At 39.9% G+C, this 27,467-nt stretch overlaps 2 protein-coding genes across 3 annotated transcripts; one reads left to right on the plus strand and one right to left on the minus strand.

Moving 5' to 3' along the window:
* On the plus strand, window positions 1-18,369 carry mmp23bb (matrix metallopeptidase 23bb). Of its 2 annotated transcripts, none has more exons than XM_079874440.1 (8): window positions 1-338; window positions 2,346-2,488; window positions 2,814-2,953; window positions 3,074-3,241; window positions 4,526-4,690; window positions 15,074-15,184; window positions 15,370-15,496; window positions 16,439-18,369. In XM_079874440.1, the coding sequence occupies exons 1-8, from the start codon at window positions 255-257 to the stop codon at window positions 16,632-16,634; spliced, it is 1,134 nt and encodes a 377-aa protein (XP_079730566.1). In that variant the 5' UTR covers window positions 1-254; the 3' UTR covers window positions 16,635-18,369. The 2 variants fall into 2 exon arrangements, with proteins under 2 accessions (XP_079730566.1, XP_079730567.1); XM_079874441.1 differs by having other exon boundaries at window positions 11-338; window positions 2,382-2,488; window positions 16,439-16,635.
* On the minus strand, window positions 16,742-27,302 carry pcyt1ab (phosphate cytidylyltransferase 1A, choline b). The gene is made up of 9 exons (XM_079874444.1): window positions 27,056-27,302; window positions 25,471-25,571; window positions 25,269-25,365; window positions 25,065-25,181; window positions 24,552-24,703; window positions 21,632-21,710; window positions 21,379-21,521; window positions 21,091-21,279; window positions 16,742-19,612 (listed from the first exon to the last, which is right to left on the minus strand). The coding sequence occupies exons 2-9, from the start codon at window positions 25,567-25,569 to the stop codon at window positions 19,415-19,417; spliced, it is 1,074 nt and encodes a 357-aa protein (XP_079730570.1). The 5' UTR covers window positions 25,570-25,571; window positions 27,056-27,302; the 3' UTR covers window positions 16,742-19,414.
* Window positions 27,303-27,467: the final 165 nt, after the last annotated feature.

Here is a 27,467-nt window from a genome sequence, read left to right on the forward strand (position 1 = left end):
GCACATCTGAGAGAGAGTGAAAGTTCAGAGTAAGAAGCAGAAGTGCATTAAATAAAGTCTAAACACAGTCAACTGAAACATTCGCACGAATCTGTCTGTCGGGAGGCGCGGGCACATCTGTCTTCAGCACGGGCGCGCGCGCGCGTCTGGATGCGGTTAGTTCTGTGGAAATACTTTCTTACTCAAGTCAAGAATTTATGGATCAAACACAACGTGGAAGGTAAAAAAGTGGAAGTTGTGTGAGTGATTTAAAGATGCGCTGGGTCTGTTCCTGTGCGCTGTTGCTGATGGTGCTGGATAACTGTGCGGTGGCCGTGCCTGCGTGGACAAAACACACGGTAAGACCTCAATGTCATGTCAAACTCATATTTTGCTTTTTTGTCTGGTACTCTTAAAAGCACTGAAAATGTAGATGACCCTTCGACATAAGTGTAACAGGGACATCTGACATGCCTGTACGTCATCTAAATGATTTTAAACAGCATTTTCTTATTAATTTGTCATTTTCATACATGCATTTTTTTATGTATAGACTATATTTACTTTAATATATATTTGCTCGCAGAGGACAATTTAACTGAACTGCAGAAAGAATTGATCTTGAAAGAAATAGTGACACCTACAATAAACACTTTCCTTTATGTTTAACATATTATTTAAATATATACATTGAAAACAAATATATGGTGTAGGATTTACAAGAAGCAATTTTCATTCAAAAAATTGCAAGTAACACACTGAATTAAACGTGAATATTGAAATAGTTGCCCATTTGGTAACATTTTATTTTAGGGTCCAATTCTCACTATTAACTAGTTGCTTATTAGCATGCATATTACTATGATATTGGCTGTTTAAGTACTTATAAAGCACATATTAATGCCTTATTCTGCATGACCATATTCTACATCCCTTCATACTAGACTTAACAACTGCCTTACTAACTATCAATAAGAAGTCATTGGGGGTTTGTTTTTATTGAGGCGAAAGTTGTAGTTAATAGTTAATCAATAGGGAAAATTCGAACCTAATCTAAAGTGTGACCGCCTATAATCTTGTTAGTATTTTCGTACTCCAATAATGTTTTTTTCAAAATGTTGAAAAAACTTCCTTTTTCTACAGCATGTCCTAAAATCTTGATGCTACCCTTTTGTCCCACTTAAAACATGCATGCATGCACGTGCATTTCTTTCTGGAGAGAGTTGTAAAATCTTTGCAAAGATCAAAAGGAGGAGGAAGAGAGAGAGGAACAGTGTTGAAGGTCATGGGGGAAGGGGAGCGTTCACATATGGGTGACAGATATTCCAGACCTTCGGCTGCATGGAGCTTCTGACTGCAGCTACTGATAGATGAGCCGGTAGAAGAGATACAAAACACAGAACAGCTGAACATCTGAGAAGAATGAGGCAGCAGCTGTCGATCGCTCTCCTGATTTCGTTTATTTGCTCTCTAAAAGTTCACAAATCTGAGATTAGATTATCCCTAGTGAAGAATAAGTAAACTTAAGCAAACTTTTACAAGAGTGCTTATTATGGAAATAAAAAGAATACACTTAAAGGAATAGTTCACCTAAAAATTTTAATTCTGTCATCATTTACTCGCCCTCAAGTTGTTCCAAACCTGAATTTATTACAGTTCTATTATATTAGCTTTTAAATGTAATATCAAATAGCAAACTAGTTAAATTATAAGCATGTACTTTACATGTGCTTTAGTATGTTAGTCATCAAATCATAAAGTGTAGGCTATACTTCCACACACCCCTGTTTTTACAGCATCAAATAACTAACTAAAACTAAACTTAACTTACTAAACACTTGAACTTACAACAGCGTGATAAAAACTACCTAAAATGACAGAAATCATCTTTGGGAAAAAATCATTTGAAGTGTAATTTGATTGTTTAGTTTGTATCACGTCCTATTAGATTACATGGAGAGGGCGGGGTTTATGACCTATACTGCATCCAGCCACCGGGGGCAATCGAAACGTTTTGGCTTCACTTTTCAGGACTTGTGCAGCACACTTGTTCCCTTCCCAGATACAGTACGCACACTTGCAGTCTTTGCACTTGACCACTTGTCTAATTACATGACATATTTCCTGTATTTGGCCCAAGTGTTCAAGTAGCCGTGAAGATTGCAAGTGTGTATAGAATTCTGCAGGAAGGTGGATCTCTAAAATATGATCAGAATTACTCATGTGGATCAGAATCATCATTTGTGCTACACATTTGACTTGGTGGTTTGCTAAATGATGACATTGCACACAACGTACAGTATGTTAACAATGTACAAAATAAAACACACTACATATAAGCTTCCCTTTTTCTATCTTCTTATCAGGTGGCCAGTATTCAGTTGCATAAACCATGTGTGCAGGTGCCGGCACCTGTGGACACGAGGTCTCATCGAGGTCCGGCCCGATCCAAGCGCTACGCCATCAACCCACTGGGATACAAGTGGGAGCATTTCAACGTCACTTACAAGTGAGAGAGACACATGAGACCACCAGGAAAATCAATAAAGACATTATTTTAATATACTTTATAATTGACTTTCTGAAGGAAAGCCTTTCTATTAATGGCCATGATTGGCGAATGCTTAAAGCATGAACAGACAGATGCAGGAGGTGGACAAAAGAAGTAATCTGGGGTTCAGATGATGATGGATATTTTGGGACCAGCAGATTGATTTTAGGAGTGTTGGGCTTTTGTAAATGTGCTTTCTGATTGATTGCAGACACAAAGACCCTTTCAAAAAACATGAAATTCGTTTTTGGCTGGAAGTAATTTGCGTTTCTCCCTCTTAAAGGATCACGAAGTTCCCCAACACACTGAATAAAGATGATACCCGCAAAGCTATCAGCATCGCCTTCACGAAATGGAGTGATGTTTCTCCTCTGGCTTTCACTGAAATCACCAACCCCAACAAAAGTGCTGACATTACTATAGGTAAATAAATGTGCAGGAAAAGAGCCAAAACATTATGTGCACTTTGGCAGGCTGACAGATTATTTTATGCAGTTTTTTAATCTCCCATTTTTGCATGAAACTCTCCTTTTTCTGAGACAGGGTTCTACACGTACAATCACACCGATTGTTGGCGGTCTCCATTGCACCCGTGTTTTGACGGACTGAACGGTGAGCTGGCCCACGCCTTCCTTCCTCCACGTGGAGAAATCCACTTTGACAACCATGAATTCTGGATTCTGGGAAAGTCCCGATTCAGCTGGAAACAAGGTGCTGATCTAATACATTTATTTATGAAAGTGGGTGGATGTGCTGGTCAGAATACAGATATATACTCTTCTCAATGATTATACATTTTTATAACTTAGAACTTTTGACAGATGGGTGGCGCTATAATTACAATTTAAACAAAAGTGTGAATATGCAGAAGTGTTGCTGGTGTAACTTACTTCCAGTGTCTCACTTTTGACCCACAATGACCTTAAATTGTCTGACCTAAATCTGAATTCTGTACATTTTTAGTGCAAAAAGTTAGCCTGGGAAAACCCAGACAAATTTAGATTTGCTCTGCAAGTAGTCTGGCAAAGAGCTCATTCAAGCCCATTTCCATGCCGTCGAAATCGCGGCACCAATCAGAAACGTTGAGGCGGGCTTTACACGATGATGATCGCTCTGATTGGTTTTAGGTCTATCCAATTGCGCCCAGAGGCATTTGTGCGACGTCCACTCCGTTGGTGAAGCGCACCAACTTTTAAATGCATTATTATATTCAAATTGCAAACACATGAGGACAGTCTCCATGAAAGACCCACTGGCAGATGAACGTGCTACTACATTTCTCTCCGAAACGGTAGGAAATTAAATTAGATTTAATAGAGGATTTTAACTGTCACAAGATGATTGACAGGGCAGTTTACGTTACAGGATGCACGCGACAGATCCGTCCGATAAAGATGACGAAGTAGTATGTCCCAAAGCTTGCCTACCTTTTTGCTTCACATTCAAAAGTAAATACATTTTCTTCTCAAAAAGAGTACATACTTTTATGGCGTAGTGTAACTTAGGCAAATGGACGCAGCATTATGGCTTTACACGATGACGATCGCTCTGATTGGTTTTAGGAGTTTTAGGTCTATTCAATTGCGCCCAGAGGCATTTGAGCGACGTCCATTGGTGACGCCCCTTTGGAAATGAGTTATTAAAGAAGCTTTGCCAGACCATAACTCAGTTACTACTGAGAATGGTCTGGTTTTAACCAGGCTAGCAAAAAGTAGGTTTCAGACAAAATTCAAGATTATAGAAATGGAAAGCACCAGGTGATTGTTGGCTTCCACTTTAGACAAGTAACTTGTCAACTACATGTCAACTAACTCTCATTAGAGTATTAGTAGACTGATAGGTTAGGGTTAGGTGTCAGGGTTAGTTGCCAAGTTACTTATAGTTACTAGAACGTTAATCATGTTCAAAACTGAGGAAATTGAAGAGAAACAAATATCAACATCCATTCTTCTTGTCCTTTACTCTTTGATTTTATCGCGTGTTGTCTTTGCACAGGTGTGTGGCTGAATGACCTGGTTCAGGTAGCTGCTCATGAAATCGGTCACGCTTTAGGTCTCTGGCATTCACGGGACCCTAATGCATTAATGCACCCCAATGCAACGTACACAGGTCAGCGGAATATCGCTCAAGATGATATCTGGGGCATCCAGCGCCTTTATGGTAAGCAAAACTTAGGTGTTTAAATTTGTGTTGAAATGGAAGTAGACTTGGTTCTATGCATCGGTGGTTGATTGATGAAGACGCTGAAGACGTGACAGTGAGGACTGACTTACACCCAGGTACAAAGCATTGCATTAATCAAGAGAAAGAAGAAATAAAAGCATGGATTACTTTCTCCAGATCACTGAAAGATACGACAGATTTAAGTTTAGCAATATTTCGCAGTTTAAAGAAACTATTCTTCACAACTGAATTGATTTGTCTGTCAAGCTTTAACTCTGTGTCAAAATATAATCATTTCTATCTTTTTCCCATTTAACTGGAGAAAGACATTATTCATCCACATTTGACATCTTTTAGACATTCAAAAAGTGATGTAATGGATACATCATCTTCAGACTTTATAGGCAAATACATCTGGGCGTCAGCAGCATAAAAATGATATAAAATACTACAACCCCAAATCAGAAAAAGTTGGGACACTGTACAAATTGTGAGTAAAAAAGGAATGGAATAATTTACAAATCTCATAAACTTTTTTATTCAAATTTTATTTATATTTTATTCACAATAGAAAATAGATAACATATCAAATGTTGAAAGTGAGACATTTTGAAATGTCATGCCAAATATTGGCTTATTTTGGATTTCATGAGAGCTACACATTCCAGAAAAGTTGGGACAGGTAGCAATAAGAGGCCGGAAAAGTTAAATGTACATATAAGGAACAGCTAGAGGACCAATTTGCAACTTATTAGGTCAATTGGCAACATGATTGGGTATAAAAAGAGCCTCTCAGAGTGGCAGTGTCTCTCAGAAGTCAAGATGGCCAGAGGATCACCAATTCCCCCAATGCTGTGGCGAAAAATAGTGGAGCAATATCAGAAAGGAGTTTCTGAGAGAAAAATTGCAAAGAGTTTGAAGTTATCATCATCTACAGTGCATAATATCATCCAAAGATTCAGAGAATCTGGAAAATCTCTGTGCGTAAGGGTCAAGGCCGGAAAACCATACTGGATACCCGTGATCTTCGGGCCCTTAGACGGCACTGCATCACATACAGGAATGCTACTGTAATGGAAATCACAACATGGGCTCAGGAATACTTCCAGAAAACATTGTCGCTGAACACAATCCACCGTGCCATTCGCCGTTGCCAGCTAAAACTCTATAGGTCAAAAAAGAAGCCATATCTAAACAGGATCCAGAAGCACAGGGGTTTTCTCTGGGCCAAGGCTCATTAAAAATGGACTGTGGCAAAGTGGAAAACTGTTCTGTGGTCAGACGAATCAAAATTTGAAGCTCTTTTTGGAAAACTGGGACGCCATGTCATCTAGACTATGTCATCGTTTCTTTCAGGGAAGACCTTGCATTTTCCAGCATGACAATGCCAGACCATATACTGCATCAATTACAATATCATGGCTGCGTAGAAGAAGGATCCGGGTACTGAAATGGCCAGCCTGCAGTCCAGATCTTTCACCCATAGAAAACATTTGGTGCATCATAAAGAGGAAGATGCAACAAAGAGGACCTAAGACAGTTGAGCAACTAGAAGCCTGTATTAGACAAGAATGGGACAACATTCCTATTCCTAAACTTGAGCAACTTGTCTCCTCAGTCCCCAGACGTTTGTAGACTCTTATAAAAAGAAGAGGGGATGCCACACAGTGGTAAACATGGCCTTGTCCCAACTTTTTTAAGATGTGTAGATGCCATAAAATTTAAAATCAACTTATTTTTCTCTTAAAATGATACATTTTCTCAGTTTAAACATTTGATATGTCATCTGTGTTGTATTTTGAATAAAATATTGAAATTTGAAACTTCCACATCATTGCATTCTGTTTTTACTCACAATTTGTACAGTGTCCCAACTTTTTCTGATTTGGGGTTGTATATTTCTTAAAGGGGTCATATAATGCCATTTTTGTACAAGCTAATATGATTCTTTAGGGTCTAAATTAAAAGTTTGTAATATACTTTAATTAAAAATTCTCATTAGTATTGTAAGAAAACACTCATTTTACCTGGTCAAAAACAGCTCTGTTTTCAGCACGCCGTTTAAGTGCATGTGTCTTTAAAGGTCCCGTATTATGCCCCTTTTCACAAGATGTAAAATAAGTCTCTGATGTCCTCAGAGTGTGTATGTGAAGTTTTAGCTCAAAATACCCAACAGATCATTTTTTACAGCATGTTTAAATTGTCATTTTTTGGTGCTCAGAAAAACGCGCTGTTTTAGTGTGTGCCCTTTAAATGCAAATAAGCTGCTGCTGGACGACACAGGGGGCGGAGCTTCATGAGCTCGCGCTCAGTCTCTCAGGACAATTTCATCTCACGGAATGATGATAATATCAGAAACTCTCAGTAACGGTGTTCATTTCGAGTCGGACAATAATGCCTACAGAGTCAGAGTGCTGTATAGAGATGGAACAGGTATAGTTTAGTAGTTTAATTACGGTTATAACGTATTTGTCATCTGCTTGTATGTATCCACTATTAAAGGACAAGTTCGGTATTTTACACTTAAAGCCCTGTTTACAGATCGTTTCTGATGAAATAGAACGGTTAAGATTAAATTTTGGACAAATGCTGCTGTCCCGAGAATTTTAGGTTTCTTTCGCTTTCCCAAACACCAGTAGACTGGGTGTATAGGTGCACTCGAACAATCCTTCCTAAAACACATTAAACTTTCGTTTACAAAGACGTGAAACTCATCGAGTGGTCAGGGGTGTCCACTGATATGCTCACACAAAAATCGCTGCAAAAGATGCTTTCCAACAGGTGTTTTACCATTCGTTGTAAAACTGTGGACCTATTTTTCCAAACGCCTCACACCCGTAGATTCTTCCGTTGAGAGCTTGAATAATAGACACTCCAGCCCAGTTGGTGGCGATAATGCACCTTTGCAAGCAAACCACTGGCATTTCATTGTTTGCGATCCGCCGTAAAAAAAACAAAAAAAAACACGAAGAAGAAGAAGAAAACAACCCCATTTCAGTTTCCGGCGCGGAGTAATACCGTACCTCACAGCACATCCAATGCAAGTCAATGGAGGAGACAAAAACTACGATAAAACCTGTTGGAAAGCATATTTTGCAGCGATTTTTGTGTGAGCATCAGTGGACACCCCTGACCACTCGGTGAGTTTCACGTCTTTGTAAACGAAAGTTTAATGTGTTTTAGGAAGGAGTGTTCGAGTGCACCTATACACCCAGTCTACTGGTGTTTGGGAAAGCGAAAGAAACCTAAAATTCTCGGGACAGCAGCATTTGTCCAAAATTTAATCTTAACCGTTCTATTTCATCAAAAACGATCTGTAAACAGGGCTTTAAGTGTAAAATACCGAACTTGTCCTTTAATAGCCTACAAGTCTGCTGTCTGGTCCGAATGATGATCAAATATATGCTGATGAGTTTAATAAAGTTTATTGTACATCACACAAAAGATGAAGCGTCAGTTTTAGTTCAGAAAATCACCGTAAGAGCTGAGTAAACACAGTAAGTTATAAAGTGCGCAAGTACATAAACGAATTTCTGTAGAGTTGAGGGAGCATTTTCTTTAAAAACAAAATAATTCCACCTCGTCTTGGCTGCCTCAGATTTCGGGAGTAAATTGAGAGAGCTATGTGGATTAATACATCCAGCCACAGAACACCTATGTTATGCGGGTCTATGTTAGAACGGCAGTGTCTGTCAACACTCGTGGGCGGGGCCTGTGCTTAGTGACGTCACTAAAACAGCATTCTGAAAACAGGTCATTGGGAGACACTGCTGATGATTTATGGGGATTAATAAAAAAGGAGTGAGTGGATTTTTATCACTATTGGGTGGTTGTGTACACACACTGCCAACACACATTTATGTCCAAACAGCATGCAAAAGTGAATTTTGCATAATACGGGACTTTTAAATGATAATGAGCTTTGCTCACCCCGCCCCTCTGTTCTGTGCGTACACCGTTTGTTATAACCATAACACAATAACCATAACGCGTTGTTCATTATAAACGTGGGATTATGAATTATATTGAGAACGTCGTACATAGAAAACATGCCGTAATGTACCCTGAGTGTAAACAGCCGCATTCATCGTGAAGCGTGCAAGCGATTTGCAAAGATTAATATAAAGATTAATATAAAGGTTAATAAAACGTTACACTCACTTCTTCTGGAGGTTCAGCAGGAACACGAATAGTTTGTACCGATCCTTTTTTCAGGAGCAGCTTCTTAGCAAAACCAGCTTTATACTGACCCTCGTTTGTAAAGCAGTCTGGTGTGTGAAATGATTCGCCCAAACATGAAAGCATTGCTGTTGATCGTGGGGAATATTCCCTTCGAAAACAAAACTCAGCCACTGCGTCTTCAGCGGTTCGGATTTAGGAACATCAAAATGATGCTGTGTTCCTTATTACACCCAAAAACAGAACACCACAATCACTTAGACGCCATTCTGCTCATAGACAGTGCTCCAGCGTATCAACATTGACCGCGCGGACTATGATGACTGACAGCTCGCTCACGAGCGAGGGCGGGTCTGATTTGAAAATAGAACAGGAAATAGAAGCTATAGATGACGAGAACTTTTCAATTTTAACAGAAAAAGTTCTGTCTATGTAGATTCATGATGTCTAACACATCCAGGTAATAAAATGTTCAAACTAATTATTATGACCGCCGCTTTTATATATGAAAGCGGTCATATAGGGATTGTCAAAGATTTTTTTTTTTTTTTTTTTCGTCACCTTACTGAATTTTTCGTCAACGATACCAGGGACACCGAAACACCGGGGAACATGAAATTTGGTGGGCATGTAGCTCCACTAGACTTGTACGGAAAAATTTCGTTTGGTCCCCGGGGGCCACTCCCCCCCCGCGCTGGGCCCCCCCAAACCCCAAAAAATGCAGTTTTTCCTAAATAACTACCTGAACCGTGGCACCGAGGATGAATAATTATGACCGCCGCTAGAATAGCTAGCGAAAGCGGTCATATAGGGATTGTCAAAGTTTTTTTTTTTTTTTTTTCCCGTCACCTTACTGAATTTTTCGTCAACGATACCAGGGACACCGAAGCATCGGGGAACATGAAATTTGGTGGGCATGTAGCCCCACTAGACTTCTAAGGAAAAATTTCGTTTGGTCCCCGGGGGCCACTCCCCCCCCGCGCTGGGCCCCCCCAAACCCAAAAAAATGCAGTTTTTCCTAAATAACTACCTGAACCGTGGCACCGAGGATGAAGACATTTTTATGGTATGTTGGTCTACTAGACTTTTACGGAAAAATTTCGTTTGGTCCCCGGGGCCCACTCCCCCCCTGCGCTGGCCCCCCCCCAAATCCAAAAAATGCAGTTTTTCCTAAATAACTACCTGAACCGTGGCACCGAGGATGAAGACATTTTTATGGTATGTTGGTCTACTAGACTTTTACGGAAAAATTTTGTTTGGTCCCCGGGGGCCACCCCCCCGCGCTGGGCCCCCCGTGAATTTTTTGTCAACGATACCAGGGACACCGAAACACCGGGGAACATGAAATTTGGTGGGCATGTAGCCCCACTATAGATTTTACGGAAAAATTTCGTTTGGTCCCCGGGGGCCACTCCCCCCCCCCGCGCTGGGCCCCCCCAAACCCAAAAAATGCAGTTTTTCCTAAATAACTACCTGAACCGTGGCACCGAGGATGAAGAAATTTTTATGGTATGTTGGTCTTAAGGGCCCACATCAACCTAGCCCATAATCGATTGTCAAAGTTTTTTTTTTTTTTTTTTTTTCGTCATCTGAATTTTTCGTCAACGATACCAGGGACACCGAAACACCGGGGAACATGAAATTTGGTGGGCATGTAGCCCCACTAGTCTTTTACGGAAAAATTTAGTTTGGTCCCCGGGGGCCACCCCCCCCCCCGCGCTGGGCCCCCCCAAACCCAAAAAATGCAGTTTTTCCTAAATAACTACCTGAACCGTGGCACCGAGGATGAAGAAATTTTTATGGTATGTTGATCTTAAGGGCCCACATCAACCTAGCCCATAATCACTCATTTGTGATTTGCGCCCCTCCCATAAAAAATTTAAATGCAATATTATTCTGCTTTAATCGCCCCTATCTTCAGTTGAGATGTTCAGAACTGCACCATATTTCATGTGTATGATTAACTTGACATCATCTGGGGGTATGCTAAGTTTTGTAGAATTTCATACATGGGGGGGTATAAAATAAATTAATTTATGTGCACATTTAGTGACTGTACACTCATCGGCCTGTAGATGGTGGTGTTGAGCGAAGGGTTAGTGATTTAGGATGATACTGTCACACACACACATGCAGGAATACAAACAAACGCAAGCATGCACACACACTGACATCCACACGCACAGACACACACACATACAAATCCACATGCACAGACACACACACACAAACAAACACACGCGCACACACATGTACGCACGCATACATACACGCACACACACACACACACAGACACACACTATGAATACATATCATCAGCGTTATGGACATAACATGAAATACACACACTTTACAAGTGTCCTACAAACTCTGTGAATTATTAAACAAACTGCCGATGTAGCATGAAAAAGACTTGCTTGAACCTATTTTTTACAGTCTATGGCTTGAACACAATAAGTGTGTTTTTGAAACTCATTTTTGTAATACATTATGTAGGGAAAACCACTGTTATGGATGTGACGTTTTCACATTATGGATGTTAAGTGTCTAAACTAATGACTTTTGATATAAAACTTAAATAGTAATGGCAAATAATTACAAAACTCTAAATTATCCATGATCCACAGGAATACTCCAGACAGTCTTTTAAAATATACAACTTATATACATAAACACGCAATACAGCCAAATTGCTCCACGTCATTTATTTTTGTGGAAAGCCAGTGCAGGCCTGAGCGGCGGTCATATTTTGTACCGCCATGCGGTACATCTAGTTTTTTATGGTATGTTGGTCTACTAGACTTTTACGGAAAAATTTCGTTTGGTCCCCGGGGGCCACTTCCCCCCCCCGCGCTGGGGCCCCCGTGAATTTTTCGTCAACGATACCAGGGACACCGAAACACCGGGGAACATGAAATTTGGTGGCCATGTAGCCCTACTAGACTTGTACGGAAAAATTTCGTTTGGTCCCCGGGGGCCACTCCCCCCCCGCGCTGGGCCCCCCCAAACCCGAAAAAATGCAGTTTTTCCTAAATAACTACCTGAACCGTGGCACCGAGGATGAAGAATTTTTTATGGTATGTTGGTCTACTAGACTTTTACGGAAAAATTTCGTTTGGTCCCCGGGGGCCACTTCCCCCCCCGCGCTGAGGCCCCCGTGAATTTTTCGTCAACGATACCAGGGACACCGAAACACCGGGGAACATGAAATTTGGTGGGCATGTAGCCCCACTAGACTTGTACAGAAAAATTTCGTTTGGTCCCCGGGGGCCACTCCCCCCCCGTGCTGGGCCCCCCCAAACCCCAAAAAATGCAGTTTTTCCTAAATAACTACCTGAACCGTGGCACCGAGGATGAAGAATTTTTTATGGTATGTTGGTGTACTAGACTTTTACGGAAAAATTTCGTTTGGTCCCCGGGGGCCACTTACCCCCCCGCGCTGGGGCCCCCGTGAATTTTTCGTCAACGATACCAGGGACACCGAAACACCGGGGAACATGAAATTTGGTGGGCATGTAGCCCCACTAGACTTGTACGGAAAAATTTCGTTTGGTCCCCGGGGGCCACTCCCCCCCCGCGCTGGGCCCCCCCAAACCCAAAAAAATGCAGTTTTTCCTAAATATCTACCTGAACCGTGGCACCGAGGATGAATAATTTTTTATGGTATGTTGGTCTTAAGGGCCCACATCAACCTAGCCCATAATCGATTGTCAAAGTTTTTTTTTCTTTTTTTTCGTCATCTACTGAATTTTTTCGTCAACGATACCAGGGACACAAAAACACCGGGGAACATGAAATTTGGTGGGCATGTAGCCCCACTAGACTTTTACGGAAAAATTTCGTTTGGTCCCCAGGGGCCACTCCCCCCCCGCACTGGGCCCCCCCAAACCCAAAAAATTCAGTTTTTCCTAAATAACTACCTGAACCGTGGCACCGAGGATGAAGAAATTTTTATGGTATGTTGCTCTTAAGGGCCCACATCAACCTAGCCCATAATCACTCATTTGTGATTTGCGCCCCTCCCATAAAAAATGAAAATGCAATATTATTCTGCTTTAATCGCCCCTATCTTCAGTTGAGATGTTCAGAACTGCACCATATTTCATGTGTATGATTAACTTGACATCCTCTGGGGGTATGCTAAGTTTCGTAGAATTTCATCCATGGGGGGGTATAAAATAAATTCATTTATGTGCACATTTAGTGACTGTACACTCATCGGCCTGTAGATGGTGGTGTTGAGCGAAGGGTTGCTGGTTTAGGATGATACTGTCACTAAGGTTGCCAACTGTCCCGAATTAGACGTCCCGTATTTTGGGCCTAATTTATTTGTCCCGTGCGTGACCTCCCGTGTCCCGTTTTTGGACAAGCTGACTGATACAACAGCAACAGCAGCAGTGCTGACCACGACACTTGAGAATGATCACCGACACCTGTCATCATCCAATCACAGCTTTTTTTAATCACTGTTTTGAGACAAATCATTGTTTGATTTGCGAACATCCTCTGCCGTCTGGTCGCTTCCGCTTCAAGCCGGACTCGTCTCACGCTAACGGTAATTTCCTTTCACTGTCCACGTTTTGATTTCGGCTAATCAATTTTGGCGAATGCAAACAACGTGATTATTGTTCATGAGTCTAACATCCAGCCATGCAAGAAAACATGTAATCTATTGTACCTGAGGGAATAATATGCTCTAAAAACATTTCTGATTATTATTAATGTTTTAAAGCTTTTAGAAAGTACATAGAAAGCTTTTGTAACATTACCTTAACTGTCACTTTTGATTAATGTAATGCATCCTTGCTGAATAAAAGTAGGCAATTACTTTCTTTATTTTTTTTCCCAAAAAATAATCTTACTAACCCCAAACTTTTGAACTGTGAGCCTAGTGTATAATGTTAAAAAAGCTTTCTATTTTAGATAAATGCTGTTATTTTGAACTATGGTTTGTTTGTAATGTGACTTTTTTCATGTATGACATTAAAATTATTTTTAGAATTAAATACATAAATAGGTTAAGCAATACAAATGTGTTTATGTCTGATAACCTTTTAAACACAAACTTAACTGCAGACACTGAAATGACGTACACTGTGTGATACAGTACAAATATTTTGAGTGTCCCTCATTTTCCTATAAATAACCACGATTGTCCCGCATTTTCCTTTTCTGAAGTTGGCAACCCTAACTGTCACACACACACATGCAGGAATACAAACAAACGCAAGCATGCACACACTGACATCCACACGCACAGACACACACCCACACACACACATACAAATCCACATGCACAGACACACACACACAAACACACACGCGCACACACATGTACGCACGCATACATACACACACACACACAGACACACACATACACAAACACACACACATACACACACACACAGACAGACATGCACATACTACTACTTTTTTTTAGGTATATACATAAACACGCAATACAGCCAAATTGCTCCACGTCATTTATTTTTGTGGAAAGCCAGTGCAGGCCTGAGCGGCGGTCATATTTTGTACCGCCATGCGGTACATCTAGTTTATTAAAAGTCACTAGACTACATAAAAACAAGTTAGCAAGACGTTTCGATGTTTATCCAAACACCATCTTCAGTTGTAAAAACAGTAACTATGGTAAATATACACATACTACAGTCACATGATCAGCACACAAGTAGAAGTCACATGACTTAAGTTAACCAGAGCATGCTATATTAACCACATAGTATGCTTGCCATACTGCCTTAGACGTTCAATAAGGATATAAAGTATGGTGAAACGTGTCAAATGCTGCGCTAAGATCCAGCAAAACTACCAGAGTCAGTTTTCAATAAAATGTCATTAGCTACTCTAAGAAGAGCTGATTCTGTGCTATGACCTGATCTAAAACTAGATTGAAATGTATCAAAAAACTAATTTTTGCGTTAAAATTTAAGTTAATTAATAACAATCTTTTCTAATATTTTAGATAAAAATGGTAGCTTAGATGTTGGCCGAAACATTACTTGGATCTATAGGATCTAAGCCGGGCTTTTTAAGAAGAGGCTGTACAACCGCATGCTTGAGGCTCGAAGGAACACAACTTCTAGTCAGACTGCAATTTATAATAGAGGAAATGCTTGGTCCACAATGCTCACTTCTCTTCAGAGTTTTGGAGCTGAAGCTTGTTTCTATCATCTGCCTCAGGATGCTTGGACAAGAAGCGTGTGTGTGATCCTTGGGCCCGTTTGGGTTTCTGTGAGAGGAGACGGAGCTTCATGAAGAAGAACTGCCCGCAGCGGTGCGACCTGTGCTATGGTGAGACACTCAAAACATCGTCCTCCAACGCTAACTTCCCATCTATAGCCTTTCACTTACACACAATATTCTTCTTCATGCAGGTGCACAGACATTGTCAGCTACTTTAGATTAACCATTATAAAGTAGATGGTAGTGTATATTATGAACTAACACACTCTTTAAAGTGTTTGTTTGCTCCTCAGAGCCTCTGGATGCAGTGTCTACCCCGACCCCTCCTCCTGAAAACGTGAAGATCAAAATTGTGCCTCGTGGAAAAGTTGTGGGCTTCCGCTGTGGGACAAAAAATACCAGAGTGCCTCCAAAAGTCAGGTAGAGTATCCTTAACCCTATAAAGCCTACTGTACCGCAAAAATTTCTAAATGATCAACACAATCAAAACTTTGCTGAAAAACCTGTTGCACACAATCTTCTACATGCCTTCTGTTGTCTGATTGATAGTTTATACTTTTTTAGCAAGTAAAAGGCAGGGTTTGACATGAACACCCGTGAACCCGCCCAAATGCAGGTGTATTTCAGCAGAGGTGTGTAACGCAGTCAGTCCTACTATTTCAATAGGGTCAAATATTTTTCAATTGTAGTATTTTAAAAACACATCTGGAACAATAAGTGCAATGACGTGATATCGATATGTTTCTGAAATGCTTCCAATACTCATTTCCTGCAGAGTAGACACACAATACCAGCTGTTCCTCTCTCCGACAGCGAGTGACACACAAACCCGCCTCCCCTCACTCACTCGTTTCATTTGCTCCGGATGAATATTGTTGGTGTTACAGGGTTTGAGTTTCGGCGTGGGATTGCGTGTATTGCTCATAATTTTACTCATTCCAACAGATTTTGTGATCACACCTAATGTGTGTGCATATATAGCCGCCTCTCAGTACTAAATTGAGTAATTTTTCGTTGTTTATTGTGCTTAAACACCGGCTGGTAACTTTGGAAAACCACTAGCCACAGTGGCTGATGAGCAAAAAAGTTAATGCCAAGCCCTGTTAATGTCAAAAGGGCTTGTAATATAATTGTAAAAATGCCCCCCCCCCTTTCAGGTCGTGGTTCACATATCTTTTTTGCTGTAAAATCTTTGTGAAATATTTCAAGATGAACATTCATTGTTAAATCACCCAATAGGCACCATTCATGTGCAAATGTAGTCTTATGTTGATACATTTATCTTTGTAAAGTTCCAAGTTATGGAATGCATCATTTCTGAAGCATAGTTTCAGTCAGTTTCTCCGTTTTGTCTTTCGGCAGCTGGTATAAGGACGGAGAGCAGTTGCTGACATCCATTCCTGGCTATATTGTAATTAAAGATCGGGACCTGCGGCTCGTGGCCAATGAATTCAATGAAGGCACGTACACCTGCCGCATCCATCGGCGCGGTAACGTCGTCTCTGCCAACTCCTGGGCCATCCGGCTGAAGCCAGAGCAGTCCTCCAACAACAGCTGATGGAGTGACTGACGCTGGACGTATTGACCACTCGCTCTACCTCCAGGGCTCAAGACCACTCAGCAGCGCACACACCTCTGTTTGGAGGCCAGAGTCGTAATGGACGACCTGCACAAGCAGTGGATCCTGACCTTCGTAACTCTGAGGTCCCATGTTGTCCAAGACAATATTTGGAAGGACCACCAACTGGATTTCCTGTTGTGCGTCTGCAGCAGCGACGACAAAGGTGCTCGCTTTTTTTATTAACGTAAATGCCACTTCTGAGGTATAATAAATAGTTTCATAGATGTTTAAAATCTCTGAAGGTGCACAACCGAATTTAAACATTATAAACATTGTAGACCAATTGAGGGGAAAACAAAATCAAAATCTTCTCAAATTTGTTTGAAAATGTACTATTTCATTCTCTACAGTGAAAAAAGATCAGCGGTGCATGTGAAGTCCCCGATTTTTTGTGGTTTTAAGGGCTGTTCACACCAAGGACTATAACATTAATGTTTTAATAATCATAATGTTAATAATATGTTATTATCTTCAATCTTCGTTCACATTCAGCAGATTCCCAGCTAACAGGGAATGTTCTCAGAACTTTGGCTAATGTTTGGCAAGGTTCTCTGAAAGATATGACCAAACATGATTCCAGTAACGTTTTTTTCTAAAACATTTTAGTTGGATGTTCATCCAACATTTTTTAAATGATTGGACTTGTCCGAGATTGTTAAAAGAACATTCAAAGTGTTTGCATTATGATAAAATGAAACGTTTGTATAAGCAAGAATTTTTTTTTTTTAAACTGGACGTTTTGAATGTTCAGAGAACATTCAGAAATAACATTTTCTTAACTTAATGGGTATGCTAGTAAAAAGTTTTCAGAACATTTTTGTTAGAGCTGGGTCAGAATATAGTTTACATTTTACGACGATGCAAGCAATCAAGCAGCTGAGATTTGCTATACACTATATATCGCCCTACGTGAATGTACTGGATGTGGATAAAGTTAGATATAATAAAATAATTTATAGCTTTGTACACAGGAACATTATTATTGGAATAATTTCAGAAAGTTTTTTTCCCCAGCTGATGAACAGCCAATCAGAATGCACCTGATTTTAAAGAGCTCGAGCATTTAAAGCAGCAGACGACCAAACTGCAGAGCACTTATAATAATAAACACAATGATGGTGTGGAGGCCAATATAGTTATTATTCTTGGTGTGAATGGGCCTTTAGCCTTTTATTTGTTGATTATTTTATTATTATTGTTATAGTTTATTTCATTTAAACGAAATGAAGTTGTGTTGCGGCCCTTGTTGAAGTCCACTCACGACTTCAAGGCAGACGTGGATCTGTGACTGGCAGATATGAGAATAATAGCTTATTAACCTTTCCTACTATGTCATGGACTCATTATTGTCTTTCCCCCAAGACACGAAATAAAAGATTTCAGACACGTGTCGTGAAGGGCATGTCATCTACGGTAGGAAGTATGGCCTAGTTTACATGCGCTGCATGATTCCTACTGTACACACACGCCGACTGAAGTGATGCAGATGCTAGAACTAGTTATAGAATTTGGAAAGCAGAAATGTAACTTGAATTATCGTGCATCTGTAACCGATGTTGGCTGTATCTGCTGTAATGCCTATTTAACTAATCAGAAATGACAGGTTAATGTTAGTTGTTTTTAATCATCTTTTTTTATCTTATATTATTGGACATTAAAGGTTCATAGTGTGTCTTTTGGTCCCCGTGAATGAGTAACACGACACAAGACAAATGTATTATTCTTTTAATATGGTTTAGTGATTCACTGGCATTGTTCACAGAGTTCTTTTGATTCCCAATGATCATCTAAACTGATCTTAATAATGTTCCTGACCACAGGAAAGCCAAAGTCATCTTTTTGTCTGCCGGCAAACATGTAATCCTACGGACTTCTTCCTGTCCTATGCAAACATGTAAACAAACAGGTCCTCGTAGTCTTTCGTGTTAACACTGTTCCTCACTGGGCTTGGGTAATGTAAACATTCAGCAAGCAAATCCTTTCCAATAAGGCTGGGACCCGTGCCACAGAATAGCCCAGGGTTTAAATAGAGGTGCCAGACTCCGTCAGTGCCAGGCCCCAAAATTATTACTTCACATCAGAGTCTGAGAGCGAGTTCATATGAGGAGAAACATAAGAAAAGTCAGAAAGACAAACTAACATTCCAAAAGTATGAGTGAAAAATAAAAGCAGACTTTAAATTCGAGTTATAAACCAAGATTAAACACAGTAACTATCCAGAGACGACTGATCCTGAGATCCCACCCTCATCCCGGAGTAAGTCTCACATTTGGCCCCTGTTCAAGTATGGAAAGATCTAGACAATAAAGGCAGGTGAGGGCGAGTTATACGCACAACCGAGAATGAGATTATGTGCAAGCAGACAAAAAAACGAGACACACTAAAAATGCATAATTATTCAAGGTCCAGGCTGAATACGAAATGTATCCAAGGAATAGGCCAACAATATGAAGCCTTTTGGTTTAGTGGTGTGTGGCAAATCTCTCTGAAGCGAGAGGGAGAAGTGGGATCAAAACCTTTAGAAAGTACGGGTGGAATAATTCGGTCACTATTGTGCATTTTGTAAACGCTGGTTAAATACATTTTCCTCATTCAAATAAATCTTAAGCTAGTCCATCCTTCATTTATATTCTTGGCTATTCACAGTGGCTTTAAGAAAGCATATAAAACACAAACGATGTGGGAAAAACACCAACAGCTGCTTGAGAGCGTGATTTCTAGTCGTCCTCATCTTTGTGTGTGTCGCTGTGATGATGATGATGATGATGAGGCGAGAAGAATGGCGAAGCGGTGAAGAAGGGAAGACGGAAGGTGGGGGACGGAGAGCGCTCCTCGCGTACGGGACTGCTGTTGGGGCTTTGTCTGGGACTGATGGCCTGTAACATTCGTCCTTTTCCCTCCTTCAACATGTGCTTCTGTTAGACACACAATACATGATATTAGAGCATTTTATCTGTGGACAGGCACATATTTTAAGAAATTGTTGAAATGAAAATGTACTCCAATTTGCTAAAAAGCTTTCATTTCTTTTGCGTATATTCAAATACAGTGTGTGATGTTGCACCAGATGTAATTAGTTATTGTGGATTATCAGTACATGACTCAAATTTCAGCTATCGTGTGACTTGTGAAGACTTGTGGAACACTTTATGGTGCTTCTTTGTCCTGTTTGGAGTAGTAAATATCGCATGTCTGGGCTGCAAGATTAATCGAAATAAAACCGAAATCGTGATATGGCTTAGTGTAAATATCAAAAACGCAAAGGCAGCGATTTAATTAAATATAAGCGCAGTGTGTTTCAGAGTGAAGCCAGGGCTGCCAACTTTTGAGTTTAGCTTGGAGTGAGATTTTTTTGGGGGGGGATGTAAAAACAAATATTGCATCACAATAAGTGTAATTGTGATTGTCAAAACATTTGGTAACTAAATAGAATTTTATGAAGTTTAGTGACAAATATGTTACAATGTTTACATTGTACAATGACTGGTAGTATACAGTTTTTATTATTGCTTGACAAAAATGTCAAGATTTCAATTCCATTCTTGTGATTTGATTCCGAGTTTGATTCAATATTGACTAATTTGGATACATGTTTATTTTAAATTTTAATCTCACCTAATGCTGTAAACATAGAGGGCCCAATCTGCTGGTATTATTAAAGGTTAAAAATAACAAATGAAATTAAATATAATGCAGTTTTTGTTATAATAACATTATAACATTATTTAATGGCATAAGTAATAAATGTGTAGTGCTCAGCAAAATCTCCTCTCAAGCTATTTTTTCTATTCAATTAACATGCTATGGTCATTAAATGGCTTTCCTGAGCTAAATGTAACGTTATGTGTTCTCCTGCTGTTACATTGACCTCTTTCAGTGGTTGAAAAACACTAATTGGTCGATATTATGTATACTTTCGGTAAGTTGTACTGGATCTTTAAATAAAAAAGTACCAGATGATCGGTTCACGTGCACTTGAACTGAGGAGCTCAGCGATCTGTCACGTCACATTTACAAGCGCCAAACGTATTTTTGTCTGAATTTCGTAATAAAATTGACGGAATCTAAGAGCTGAGAATTAGTTTAATATTAAAAGTACCTCTTTGCTCCGCAATTTTTCTGTGCGTGAGAAAATGGATGTGTGGCGTGAGAGCGTGTGAAAAGTGTCAATTGCGTGAGTCTCACGCTCAATGTGTGAGAGTTGGCAGCCCTGGTGAAGCGCAGCACTGTGTTCTTTTAGACATGGGCAGCTTATGAACCTCCGGTGTGTTCAGTGTCTCAGAGTGACTCGGTTTGCAGTAAATGCAAGTGGACCTCGAGGGTCAGAGTTGAGAAGCCATTCTAAAACTACAATCCCTGAGACGTATGTAAAAGCTGACGCATCCAGACTAACCAGCGCCCCGTCAGGCCCGAACATCTGCAGGAAGTTCCCAATGAACTCGCGTGACTTCTCCTCCCATTTCTGAATGAGGTCGATGCCCTTCTCCTCCACCTTCTGCACAAACTCTTTACTCTTTTCCTCCACATCTCGGACCTTCTGCTTCACCTTATCCACGCGTTCCTGAAGGTGGTACTTCTTCTCCTGGGAAAAAACAGGAACAGAGTCAAGTTGCTTTCAAAGGAATATTTCCCTTTTAATGGCTTTGATAAAAGATGGAAGTGTGTAGACATGCGCACACACATTGATGAAGCTGACGTTCAGCTCTTTCGCAGTGTAGCCTCTCTGTAGGTTGCGGCGCACATAAACGTCATAATCACGTACGATTCGTGTGATTACGTCAGACGTGGAGATGCCTTCTGTTCTCTGAGTCGGCGCGAACATGCCTTAAAAAAAAAGAGAATTTCAAGAGCAAATCTGGTGATTCTGTTGGCAAATAAAAACTAATTTTTTGACTACCATAACTGTATTATGCAGAAGCTTTTAATATTTCTACCTGCGTCCTTTATGTGTTTGTAAACATCATCACTTCCTGCTGAGATGTATGGAATGTCGTCATGGGCGACAAAGTCTATCTAGGGAGAACATGTCATCATTTCAGAGTTTATTAAGACTATGTCAGAATTCACAGCACTCAAGTACCTACTTCTTCTGGTGAGATTCTGAAGTGTGCATATGATGGACACTTTACTATCCCATGAGGCCACAGGAGAGGATTTATGAATGGTGGTAATGTGACAACTGATGCTGGGAGGTCATGTGATAAGGGCAACATGGCGAATGTAGTACATCCAGATTACACTCATACTATATAGAGCGTGATTTTTAGCAGTCACAAAGTAATCACTCATTCAAAATAAGTGCCTCCTCCAGAGAGTAAGTGATCTCTGTTCCACTGAGCGAGACGGCGATCCTGAACCACATTCAGATGAGCAGGAGTTCAAAATCTGAGATGGTACCAATATTTATCTTCATGATTTGTTGTTCTTTTGTTGTAAATTATTTTGGTTACACTTTATTTTAAGGTGTCATTGTTACAGTGTAATTGTATATTTAAGTACTGAGCAATATTGAGCAACTACATGTACTTACTATAGGGTTAGGGTAGGGTTAGGGTTTGGTTGAGGGTTAGTTGCATGTAATTATGCATTCATTACTGTTATTACTATGGTAAATACATGTAACTAGGACACTGTAAAATAAAATGTTACCCTCATTTCTTATGTGTAATCACACTGTAACAAGGATACCTTCAAATAAAGTTTAACCAAAGTTAACAGTTCACCAAAACATGACAGTTTTCATTTATTCACCCTCATGTTGTTCCAAACTTGTATTATTTTGTCCTGTGAAATTCAAAATGATTCAAATAGGTCGTATGGATAATGTTTGCAGCTTAACGGTAGCGATGGGCAATTTCAAAACCTTTGTAAAATCATTCGTTTTGAACCATTGATTCGGATTGTGTGTCAATCTGCCAAAGCTGTAGGATTTCAGTAAACAAGGCTTCGTAATGTGAGAACTGTTTCGACATTTTAATTGTTTGCTGCAGGAGTCGATCCCATGAACTCACAAACCAGTGTCTTTATGGTTTTTACCTGACCTGGATCAGTTTCATGAATTCGGTGGATGAATTTGTGTAATAAAATAAAGAGTTGCAGTTAAAAGTCACTTATTGGTCTGATTAACCAAGCTTAACCCATATTAGATAGACACTTAGCATTTAACGGCATTAGATGACTTGATAATTGCATTTAATAGATTACACTTTTCAATAAAACATTTGTATTTGGTTTGTAAAAGGTGTTTTTATGCATGTTTGGGTTGAGTTTTTGCTGCATTTACACTGTTCTGACCTAGCCTGGGTGCCAGCCCGAACCCCGCCCACAACATTTTTTGGTCGGGAAGTTCGGTCTGGACTCGATCCATTGAGGAGTAATTATGCTCGGCTCCTAGAAGGCCGAGCCAATCAAATTGCCAGGGCGGGCTTTAATCGATGATGGACAGATGGTCTGCGGTTACGTAATCACTCACGTCACCAAAGAGCGCTTGATTTGAATTAGTTTACAACAAAGACGACTGCAGCTGGAGAATTGAGATTTCACGAGTTCACACTTACAAATAAGTCAGATAGAATAAATGCGTAGGCTATATGAGATGTCACGAGTTCACACAAATAAGTAAGACAGAATAAATGCGTATATGACGTGCTGTCCGAGGAGAGGGCTGTGGGCTCGGTAGCCATACTCCCCCGTGTTCCTGGTTGTGAGAGAACAAGACAAGAGTGAGGATTCGGGGTGGTGGAGGGACCGAGGGATGCTGAAAAACTGTCAAGGAGTGTTAGGTAAGTTGACAGAGTGAATATGCTTCCTCGGTAACGTTAGACATGGTATTGTTTGATGACAAGTTGATATTGGATTGATTATTTGTACGTGCTCCTCCCGAACTTTGTTTATGAAACATCATGTGTAGATTCCGCCATCGCGTCTGTTATAGAAGATATCGATTGCATTCATTTTAAAAGAGGAACAGAGAGCCGCGCCCGCGACATTTTGTTGGTTGAAAATATGAATGAAGAACATGCGTCATTTACTCCGTTGCTCTGATTGGTTGTAGGTCTATCCAATTGAGTGCAGAGTTTTTTTTTTTCCTAGTTCGGTTGAGACACGCCCCATAATCAAATCTCTATGGAGCGGTATCAGACTCACATTCTGACTAGAATATGAGTATGACGAAGTCAGGCTAGTTCTGACCAGCATTTCGTGAATAAATTGGTTCAGTTGATTCATCACTACTTAACAGACGTGTTCACTATGAATGGTGGTTGAACGGAAAAGAACTGCATAAAGATTCTTCAAATGGTTGTGAAGAAGGTGAGTAAATAAATAACACATTTTTCACTTTTGAGTGAACTATTCCTTTAACCACAACATGTTAACAGTTACACACCTCACAATGGCCCTGTCCCAAATGGCACACTTCATATGCACTTTCGGTCTCGTGGACTTACAATGGCTGCCGCGTGCACGTGTCCGTTAAGTCCGTGAGACCGTAGGGTGTCCCATTTGTCATTTTAACCCTCAGAAAGGTTGAAACCTCTGCGGTCGATATGCCACTTTTGCCGAGCCTGCACTGATGCAGACTTCTTCCCGACAGTCAAAGCGGCATTACGTCACGAAAGTACGGACTCATAGGAAGACCACGAGTGCTTAGGGTGCCATTTGGGACAGGGCCCATGTCATGTGGTAGCATCAGGAAATGTACATCACACTGACTCTAGCAGACGCTTTACTCCAAAGCATTCAAGCTGTACATCTGATCAGTTCATGCATTCCCTGCGAATCGAACCCATGACCTTGACATTGGATGAGCATCAGGTATGTGAATATGACATTGATTGCGATCTGGATACTCACTCTGTGCTCGGCTAGAAATCCTGGTGTCAGCGTCCATGGAGCGTTGCGGACCACCTCATCGACATATCGACAGTGACTCACTGCGTCGTAACGTTCATCCTCGTTCATGACAGTGAAACCCTTGAATTTATGCGTCAAATCATCGCTGCACACTGAAAGACAAACACATTAATGTAACACTACAGTTCTGTTAACATGAACAATGACAAATACTTCTAAAGCATTTAGCAATCTTAGCTAATGTTAATGTAACATTTACTATCAAATTATTAAAATCACTATTTAATGGACCCCATATAACATGAACAAACAATGAACAGTTGAATTTTTATGACCTCATGTTAAAAAAGATGAATTAGACTGCAACAAATGTATTGAACATTATTTGTTAATGCAATAACAAATGGAACCAAGTGTCACCCACATTATTTTTGTAATTCTGTTCAGTGACACTCATCATGATGGGTTACACACACTATAGCAGTGATGCAGTGCCAAAAGACGGAAACTCACCGCCCACGATGAGATGTGTGTTTGGGAAAAGGCACTTGGCCTGCATTAAAGCTCGAGCGTGTCCGGAATGGAACATGTCAAAGATCCCGTCAGCATAGACGCGTACCGGACGGTCCTCTAAAGAGAGGATTGAAGAAGAGAGAGGTCGTACAGAGAATGTGTATATAATGAGGGTCAGTGTGGGGGAAATCTCTATTTACACACCTGGAGTGCCGAGACGGGCTTCTTCCATGCTAACGCGAACGTATGGTGTTTTTGAGGCCACCAGTTCATCAGAGAAGGGTGCAGGTTCACTCAACCCCTGAAACATACACACACACACCTCAAGACAAGAGTGTGTCACGAGCACGAGAAATTATGTCATCACACTCGGGTGCCGACTGAAAGCCACCTTCCCGACACTCACCAAAGTTCTCCGTGGAATTTTCCGGAAACACTCCCTTATCTCGCCATTCGACTCCTCTCTCTTCCTCTTCCTGCCGACGCCTGAACTGTGCACTTCCATCCCTGCATAGAAATAATAATTAAAAAAAAGGTTATTTTTTCCATATGACTCAATGTCACACAATAGCTTTGTGTGAGGAACAGACAAATTCAAGAATTTATTGACTGAAAATCTTTCCAGCTACTTTTGATTTGTTTTAATGGACTGATAAAATCATAGTGCTTTGGCAGCACTTTTCATCTGGAAACAAAAGTAATATCATTTTATTCTCATGAGACAAGAGAAATATCTATAGAGTGTGAAATAAATAAAAAAGTGAATTATTAAATAAATATGCATATACATAAATAATCACTTGAGCTAGCTAACTATTTTTGTCATGAATATGTACTACTAGTATTTATTAAGATAATAAACGTTTCGATAGAAATAATAAATGTGCATCATTGAATTATGGAGTGTTTATTTTAGTGTAGTGTATTGACACATCACAAATCAAATCGATTTCAGTTTAAATTTATATTAATTAATTTCAATATAAATCAGGTGAAGTAGTATTTTAGATGTAAAATAAAGCTGTAAACTACAGGGAATCCTGTCAGTTGGAACATTTCTATAATATTAAAAGTTAAAATTAACAACAAGATTTTTAGATATAATAATCAACACTAAAATAAAATTTGATTTGTATAGGCTACATTTTTAAATTGCACATATTAGTTTTTAATAATATTGTTTCTATACCAATTCATTGTTGAAGTATAAACAGTGAACTTATAATAACAAGTGATATTTTCTGTGGTAATGGACAGTGTGTCACAGATGCTGTCAAAAGCCTTTAATGCTGGATCAGTAGATAGTGCTCGCCACGCTGACCCAGATCATCTCAACATGATGACGATGACGATGATGATGATGATGATGTAGGACAGTCAGGGATGTGGCACTAGAGCGGAAAACAATCAATCTTTTCATCCCCCCTTTCATCCTTCTAAATTGCTCCATTGTTCACTAAAATGTCCTAAATATTTTCAGCTAGGCTATAACCTAAGAGATGAATCCAGGGTTCCCATACCTCTGACCAACACACTGTCCAATCAATTGTGGACCATGACTGTATTTTTAAAAATGAAGACTTAAAAAAATAATTAAAAAATGAGTTGACTCACAAATAGTTCAGAACTTGTAGTTCAGAGCAAATGAGTCATCATGGAAATGTCACTGTAGACATTTCCATGACTTTATAGAGATGTATTAAATTTTAAAAACCTTTCACTGCTCTTTTAACTATGATGTTCAACTAACTATAAATTAACTACTTTATCTTCCTAAAAAAACAAACGTAGCAGAGGGATAAACTAACAGAACTATATTTAAACAGTGTTACTGGACAAAATATCAGTTTCTTAAGCGTATCGCCGATGAAAAGCACTTTTTCCTCAATGCAGAGGAGAGACAACACAACTAACAACAGCAAATACCTTTTTCTCAAAGTTAAAAAATGCATTTTATTTTAAAACATGATAAGAGATGTGAAAGTACTAACCTTAGAAGCTGGTTTCCTCCTTTCCTCGGTATCATGGGTTGAAGACAGCACTTGGCTTATGAGCGTCTGAACAACCCATTTCTGTTTGAAATACTTTATAGAGATGATACACCATATGCTGCTGATATGACAGCACTGCCTTCTCACTACATTATCATAATCATCATCATCACTGCTCAGTAACAACACGCACACTTCCGCTCATAAGTCAAACTTCCGCTTTGAAATCACTCCATCTAACGGTCACTTCCTGCAACAACCGCTAATAAAATATGCAGAGTCGGACCGAATTAATTGGAGTGTGTGTACGTGGCCTAATTGTCTCAGATTATGATATCAAAAGCGACTTTTATATATATAAATTTTAATATATTAAAATAGGCCTATGTATAATTCCACTAGTTCATTTAGT

This window comes from Squalius cephalus (genome assembly GCF_949319135.1).
Source record: "Squalius cephalus genome assembly, chromosome: 6".
Taxonomy (NCBI): Eukaryota; Metazoa; Chordata; class Actinopteri; order Cypriniformes; family Leuciscidae; genus Squalius; species Squalius cephalus.